At 44.4% G+C, this 8,730-nt stretch overlaps 1 protein-coding gene across 1 annotated transcript in view; it reads right to left on the bottom strand.

Annotated features, from left to right (window-relative positions):
- The window catches only part of WDR1 (WD repeat domain 1), a 35,559-nt gene extending 35,314 nt beyond the window's left edge, over window positions 1-245 (bottom strand). The window contains exon 1 of the mRNA XM_015421183.1: window positions 35-245. Within this exon, the coding sequence (XP_015276669.1) occupies window positions 35-50 (16 nt within the window). The 5' untranslated portion in view covers window positions 51-245. The remainder of the gene's footprint in view (window positions 1-34) is intronic.
- Between the last annotated feature and the right edge of the window lie 8,485 nt (window positions 246-8,730).

The following is an 8,730-nucleotide window of genomic DNA, read 5'->3' on the forward strand; positions in this document are numbered from 1 at the left end:
CGGAAGCCCCCCCCCCTCTCCTCTCTCTACTCACGCGGCTCGTAAGGCATCCTCGCTGGCCCCCCACTTGTTACAGCGGCGGCGGTGCAAAGGCGTGGAGGAGGAGGACGGCGGAGGCGGGCGCGAGGGAGGCGCGCCGGCGGTCCGGCCCAGTCCGCCCAGCCCCAGCCAACCGCGGCGGGGCCGCCGACTCCAGGCGCACGAACCAGGAAGCGCCCGCCCGCCCGCCCGGGCCACTTCGCCGCCTCTCCCCTCGCCTTTGACCATATATAGTCAACTCTGCTCGAGACGCGCCGCGCGCGAGGGAGAGAGAGGAGAGGAGGCTGGGCGGGCGGAGCCGAAGCTTGCCGAGCCCGCCCGCTCCGGATCTGCGCCGCCGGGAAGGGCCGGGCAGCCCCACAAGCCCCGCCTCCGCGCGCAAACAGGGCAGGGCCTATATATAGGAGGTAGGGGCAGGGCAGGGCCGCCGCGGCGTTCCCGCGCACTCGCTCGCTCGCCTCGGACAGGAGCGCGTCGTTGCCGGCGCGCGCGCGCTTGGAGGACGGAGGGTGCCGCGGGGGCGCGAGGAGCGCGCATGCGCGCACGGCGGGCGCGGTGAAAACTCGCCCTGAGGCGGAGCGGCCGCCATTTGTTGCCTGCCCGGCCACGTCGCTGGCGGGCTATTTTGCGGGCTGGGGAGGATGAACGCGAGACTGGTGGATGTGGACGTTTATCTCGTTTGATCCCTGATCTTTTTATGCTGTCGCTTTCTTGTTTGTTCGTTCTTACCCCTGCGCTCAAGTCTCCATCCGAGCCCTCCCCCCCCCCCCGACGAAGAGTATCGAATATCACAACTGAACAGGGGGTTGTCGTCGTGCTGTGGGGTCCGCCTCCTGAAGTGGCCGCGCTCCTGGAGGTCGGTTGCCACAGTGGGAGGAAACCCTCATCCACATAAATAGGCAAGGTAATCCCGCAAGAAGTAAATACCGTACTACCGAAGGCTTTCAAGTTGTGGGTCAAGCACTGAACTGTGAAAGTATCTCAACTGAGTTAAGATAGGCATCCAGTTGGTTGGCCTGAAGCAGGGCAACAAAGTTTAGAGTCCAGTGGCACCTTTCAGACCAACAAAGGTTTATTCAAGGCATGAGCTTCCGTGTACACATACATCTTGAATAAATCTTTGTTGGTCTTAAAGCTGCCGCTGGACTCTAAACTTTGTTCAACATTGGCTGCGGTCACACATACTAAATAATAATCCACTTTCAGTGCACTTTCCAACTGGATCTTTACAGTGTGAACTGGCAAAATCCACCTGGAAAGTGGATTGAAAGTGAATTATTTAGTGTGTGTGACCGTCCGCAACCTGTGTCAAGTTTTTTTGGGGGGTGGGGGAAGCCTTGTGTCCAGTTTTGCATTTGGAAAGGTGCTTAATGTCTTTGCTTAAGAACTACCATTTTCACCGAGTGGGTGCACACAGTGCTTTTGCAGCGAAGGTTTTTAAAGTTAAAAGATGTATCTATGCAACTGTGTAAACTTGCAGATTTTTTTTAGTAAAGACTCAATGTATTCATCTTAAGGGAATATACCTTGTAACTTTTCCAGTGTGACAGTGTTGCTTACAATTTTGATGGGTGGCAATAGATAGTTAAACATGCAAATAATCTTTGGCCTTGCCAGATGACTGAATGAAAAATCAATAATTCCCCCTATGGATGCTTTTTCATTAAAAGTATTACTAAACTAAGTAAAACAATTATAAGAAGGGAAGAAACACAGACTAAAATGTGTGTATGCATGCAAGTGAGCACTTCTGATTATTTTTTTTCCTGTGTCCATTTTCTTTTCAAAGGATGCCAAGAACCTATTGCATGTTTTGAGAAATTCTTCAGGCAAATTATTTTTCCTGGAACTGAATTACAATTACAATTGTCACAGCTCAGGTGGGGTATCACCTGACACTGCCACCACTCTGGTTTTAGGATCCCTTGAGAAGGCCCAGAGCACCCTCCCAAGACCTTCAGACCTCCCTTATTTGGCCAAATAATAGGCGTGAGGACCAGGCAGAGTAAACAACAAATAAAAGGTTTATTTATATAGGAGGTCAGCCCAATATGGGAAACAAACAAGATGCAAGAACAATAACTATCAGTGGGTGAATAGAAAAGAAGCCAAATGGCCTAACGCAACTAGACTCACAGTCCCTGTGATATGGTTCTTTCTGTGGAAAATCCCTGATTTAAGTCTACTTCCTTCCCTACACTGTACAGATATTGGTCTGAAAAGAATTTATCATTGTCATATATATTTTTAAGTCAATGTCATCTAGAAGAAAGTGCTTTGAGTTAAAGCTAGTGCTTATATACGGAATGACCCTCTCAGTTGGGCCTGAGTCTACTCACCCTTCCTCTCAGGGTGAGGGCCTCTCCCTGCAGCAGCCTTCCCTCTGGCCCTGCCCTCTTGGAAGAAAGAACTGCTCTCCCTCTGTACCAGCTCTTTTATTATAAGTCCCCTTTCTTTGTGATTGGCTAAAATTGGTGCCAAAACCTCTCAGGGGCTTCTGGGAGTTGTAGGCCTGTTAGTGTTTGGAAAATGTGGTTGGGTTTGTGTGCTCTTCTTTTCCTGATGCCACTCTTGAAAGGGCATTTCTTGCCCGGCAAGGAGCTCTTCCTTGCGTCAGAGAGGGGGGGAAAGAGAGACTGGGAAAAGGGGGGAGGGGGGAGGGAAGACGTTGCTTCTACCAGTTCTAATGTTGTTGTTCGAAGTTGAATTGTTTGTTTTTCTTAAAGTAAGTTGCAAATGGATAAAGGGGAAAAGAGACAAAACTAATTACTGTGTGATATGGTTCTTTCTGTGGAAAATTCCTGATTTGATATTGGTCTGAAAAGAATTTATCATTGTCATATATATTTTTAAGTCAATGTTATCTAGAAGAAAGTGCTTTGAGTTAAAGCTAGTGCTTATATACGGAATGACCCTCTTGAATATCAGTTGGTACCTAGGGCTATGGGAACCTCTCAAACGAAATTTAATTATACCCCACACCTCAAACCATTTTTGGCTCAGAGTCTCATTCATAATTGATTTTAAACGTTTTATCATGGGCTGAGTCATGGCTGACAACAAACTAAATATTTTGTCTCTAAATTGTAGAGGCCTGAATAGTAAAATTAAGGCCAAATGAATTTCTACCTATCTTAAACAACAAAAAATGGACGTAGTTTTTATGCAAGAAACTTTCCTCAAAAAAGGGAACCTTGCAATTAACTCTAACAGGTTTCCCAGGCAGTACTTAGCGCATGGGCAAGGGGAGTGGTGATTTTACTCTCAAACTTCCAAATTTGTTCTAGAAGGCTCTGAAGTTGACAACAGAGATAGATACATTTTTATAAAAGGAGTACTAAATGGAAGACAAACCACTCTAGCCTCAATCTACGCGCCGAATCAAGCGCAAGTCCAATTTCTTCACGACATTCTCCTAAAGCTACAAGATTTTAAGCATGGATCTCTACTTTTAGGAGGGGATTTCAACTACGCCTTGAACAAACTCATGGACAGATCTAATCCGACTTCCCTTAATCCTAAAATACAGAAGCGAGGCCCATCCAGTCCAATCCAAAAGCTTATCGAAGAGTTAGGCTTATGTGATATTGGGAGGGTCACTAACCCAACTTCACGAAATTACACCTTCTTTTTGGCGCGGCACCAAGTCTACTCCAGGATTGACTATTTAATTATTTCAACTGATCTAACACCCCATGTAGAATTCTCAGATATCGAGATCTGCAGATGGTCTGACCACACCCCAGTCACCTGTTCCATCAAATGGGGTCCACCTATAAAAACTAAACCACAGTGGCATTTAAAAACATTTTTATTGCAAAGTCCAACAATGTTAGAAGAAATAAAAGAGGAACTATGTGAATTCTTTCTCAACAACAAAAACTGTGGAGTCCCCCCTCAAGGAGTTTGGGATGCTTCTAAGGCGGTACTACAAGGCAAGTGTATAGCTCTTTTCGCGACCTGGAAAAAAAAGAACAAAGCAATCAGACAGGATCTCATAGACAACATCAGTAAACTAGAGCACTTACATAAACAATCCTGCAACCCTAAGATTTACACTCGCCTTCTTCACCTACGTAAATGTCTAGAAAGCCTCGACGCTGCAACTCAGTTACACTCTTCTATCACGTTTAAGAAAAACTCGACCACCAAAGGGCCCAAAGTTCTTAAAGCGCTTGCTTGGAAGATTAGATGTCAGCAAACTGATCGCTTCATTACGACTATCAGAGATAAACAAGGCATCCTTCATTCTGACACACCTCAGATTGTCACATCACTAGAGGACTTTTATACTAACCTCTACACAACCTCCTCACCAAAAGACGCTGATATACATAACTACTTACAATAAAGATTCGACCTAAAAACCTTATCTACAGAGCACAGAGAATTCCTTGATCTTCCAATCACGCAGAAAGAAATAGAATCAGCTATTAAGGCCACGAAATGTAACAAAGCGCCTGTGCTGGATGGTTTCAGCTCGGAGTACTACAGGGCTCTGGTTTCTCATATTACCAAACCAATGTTAAACCTTTTTAACAACATCTTGAACGGAGGTGAAATCCCAAGAACTTGGAAGGAAGCCAATGTAATTCTTATTCCTAAAAAGAATAAAGACACGACAGATCCCAAAGCATATCGGTCAATATCTCTTCTGAACATGGATTACAAAATTTTTATGCACATTCTAATGGCCAGATTAAAACACATCATCCCCTGGTACATTCACGGTGACCAAACAGCCTTCTCTCCCATCTTCAGTTTGGCCCAGTTTTCCGCAATGTTATTTCAAAAATCTACGAGACCCCACAAGCAACTCTGCAAATTAACGGCTCATCTTCTGCCTCAATAAAACTCCTATGAGGCACTAGACAAGGTTGCCCTATGTCACCTCTCCTTTTCGCATTGGCAATGGAGCCCCTGGCATGTCATTTGCGCTCCGAGGAAAAATATCAAGGAATCAAAGTTAACAACAAGACCTATAAACTAAGCTTATTCGCTGACGACTTAGTTCTCTTTGTGGAAAACCCAAGAACTTCACTATCAGTGATTCAATCGACTCTTCAAGAATTTGGTAATATATCGGCCCTTAAAGCTAATCCCAAAAAATCAGTCCTGTACCCAATCAGCGTCTCAATTCAAGAAGAAAATTACATTAAAGGGGCCTTCAATTATCAGTGGACCACAGACCACTGGCAAACACTAGGCGTAAAAATCCCCATCAACTTAATTGACCTTATTAAAATTAATCACCACGAGATAAGTAGGGATATTCAAAGCCTTCTACAAAAATGGAACTCAAAATTTCTCTCCTGGATGGACAGAATGATGCTGATCAAGAGTTTTATCCTACCAAAGTTTCTCTTTTGTTTCCGTGCTATACCCATATACATACCACCACATATTCTAAGGAGCTGGCAAAAACTCATGGAAACTTTCATCTGGCAGAATAAAACCCCTCGAATTAGATCATCAGTGATGTGCAGACATATCAGCAAAAGGGGCCTGTCGATCACTGATCTACAGAGATACTACATGGCCGCCAACTTAACAAATCTTATTTGTCACTATCACGCCTCCCCAGAAACAGATTGGATGACGATAGAAGACTCATACCTCAATAAGAAAACGATCAAAGAAGCACTATGGGAACGAAACCCTAGACAGATCCTTCTTAACCTATGCAACCCTTATTTAAGCATGACTTTAAAAATCTGGTTCTCACGGAAATACAAACTAGTATTTAACCCATCGCTTCTCCAATCCTTCATCGGCCAATCCTGGTTCCAACCAGCTTACGACATTCAGTCCTTCAAATCCTGGAGAGATGCGGGAATCACAAGAATTTCAGATTTCATCTGCAACGGAAGAAGATTGACCAAAAGTGAATTGGAAACATAAAATTAACATACCGTGGTTTGAATACATGCAAATCCAACACCTATTACAGTCAATACTTACCTCGAAAAACGACAAGACTTCTCCTTTTAAGCCTTCTGACTTTGAGATCCTTCTAAAACAAGACAGTTCACAAAAGAAAGGGCTTATTTCAAAAACTTACACGATCTTATCAGATCTATCAAATCGACAAATGACAACTTACCAGCAAGCATGGCATAAAGACTTAAAAATTATTCTACAATAAGACCAATGGTCTCAGGTGTGGCGCACGACTAATCATATTTCCAAATCACTAATAATTCAAGCTGCCACCTACAAAGTATTATTTAGGTGGTACCTTACACCATTCAGACTGGCACATATCTCTTCTAGCACTAGTTCCCTTTGCTGGAAAGAATGTGGAACCAAAGGATCTTTTATCCACACTTGGTGGGAATGTGCTTATATTAGCACCTTCTGGAAACAAATACTACAGGCCATAGCTTATTATACGGGTATTGACGTTCCCTTTGATCCAACGATTATCCTACTTAACCTATGGGAAGAAAATCAAATTCCTAAGTTACGTAAAGATCTGATCCTAATACTTATAACGGCGGCCAAAGCAACCATAGCTCAGCAATGGAAAAATAGGAGTGCCCCTACCTTAGATCAATGGTTAGGAAAAGTATGGGACTACTTTACGCTAGAAAAATTTACAGTATATACAAACAAATCAGTTGAGAAGAACCTACTTCTTGACCCACTTGACAAGTGGTTTCCTTTTCTAGGAAAGATAGAAGCAGAAACGATGATAGACACAAAATGGGCTTGATTCACTCTTGAATCAAACCTAAATTAACCCATCTTACAAGTGCTAACTAACTTCAATATTTGTTCCCCTGTAGTTAAGTCATTTGAGCTTTGTATGTTTCTGTTTAGAGCGTTTTCCTTTACCGTAATTCTGTTTTTGCTCAATTTATCTATGCAAATGTATAAGCTTTGAAAACCTCAATAAAATGTCTTTAAAAATTAATTATTAGAAATTGGTTAGAAGGGACATATATGTATAAATGAAATGAAGCCTGAATTATATTTTAATTATTGCTTAAAGATTGGATTGTTATAGATTGCTTCTTGTTTTCGCCCTTTGCCCTCTATAGATAAGAAATATGTTGGTATGTTGTTCAATAGCAAACACTATATGTGGGAAATGGGTAAAGTAAAAGGTATAAATTATTATTTTAAGTGTGAAGTGGAAATTATGGTATAATGTAGACAGTAAATAAAATCTTTGATATAAAGCTAAAGTAGCATGTTACAAAGTTAATCTTTAAAAAAATGGACAGGAGAATTTACGCACAAGTGAAAAGGATGATGGTTGGGAATGAGTGAGATTAAGGACTGTTGAGGTATTAGTACTGTATAGATTCTGCCCCCCAGGCCAGTCCAGGGATGAGGGGAAGAACTCTACACTGGCTCAATACATTACTCAATCACCCAGAGATGTAGGCTCTCTGGATTTCAAGACAATAGCCACCAGAACCTTTTTAAGTAAGGTCCCTTTCCAGCCCAAGAGCAAGGTTCAGACTCTTAACTGGCCTCTGGGACTTAACACATTAGGAACTCAATACAGAGCTGTGCAGTTAATCTTACTAAGGTAGTGCAATTGGTGAGCAGCAGGCACAGGAAAAAGGCTTGAAGTCCAGTTACCACAATGCAGACAAATTAGAAAACCAGAATAAGTTTATTCAGTAGAGAACTTAGCAGAGACTAGAAGGATTTCAAAATAACAAGCCTAGGCAAGTTTTGCCTTAACTAAACAGTAAGAAGCATATTTACCAACATCAGGGTTTCATCCAAGAGTTCAATATTGTCCGTTGGAATAGTCCAGGTACCCCCAAGGGGGTTTGAGGAGGAACATCCCCTCCTTGCCTTCATGTGCTCTAAGGCACAAGGGGATCCTTTGTTCTCCCACAGACCACATGGCAGGACAAGAGCATTTCAGGGGTAAGTCCACATAGCAGCAGAGATAGCAGGAACAGAAGAGAGAGTTCGCTCCATAGGGTTTGACCAGATATAGGGCAATCCCCATCCCCAAATTAGCCCTGGTCAGGGGCCCATTGGAGTAGACATGGGAGTGTCCAATTGTTGGGTTGCCATGGGGACAACCTCTGAATGGACAGTACTCTTGAAGGCCACACCTGCAGTCATGGGGCCCCCAAATTCCAACCACCCCATGGCTTACGTGTGTTTTTGCCTGTTTGCTAGGCCATCTGTTCTCTGCCAGCATTGAAGTGTGAAGAATGTAGGGTTATATGGCAGGCCTGTTGAGGCCATATGGCTTCAATAGGAAATCAACACAGCAGGGTATCAGCAAGACACATTCCAGGGGGAAGCAGGGGTTTATAGGAATCAATATTTCTATACAAGTACGGCCATTAAGCGCTGAAGCTGGGAACGAAACGGTTCCCAAGAAAACCAGACATCAACATCACCACCTGCAATACTTAGAGATCAGAGGTCGATTCGGGGGAAATTGCGGGGGATCGCCGTTCCCCGGGGTGAGGTGTGGGGGGCAGGGCACACGACGAAGCCCCGCCCCCTGCTTCCGCCCACCCCACTTCCGGCCCTCATTTAGCCAGGAGGAGGCAGGAGAAGAGGGAGGGTAAGTTGCTTCCCCCCCGCCTCTCCCCACCCCTGCCTGCCTGGGGCCAGGGAGGGCCTTGGCGGGGCTTCCTCGCACTCCCGCTGGCCTTGCAGGTCCACCGCCGGGCCCCTGATGGGGTTCGGCAGTGGAGCCGCAAGGCC

Source organism: Gekko japonicus, unplaced genomic scaffold, assembly GCF_001447785.1.
Source record: "Gekko japonicus isolate JY-2015 unplaced genomic scaffold, Gekko_japonicus_V1.1 scaffold91, whole genome shotgun sequence".
Lineage (NCBI taxonomy): Eukaryota > Metazoa > Chordata > Lepidosauria > Squamata > Gekkonidae > Gekko > Gekko japonicus.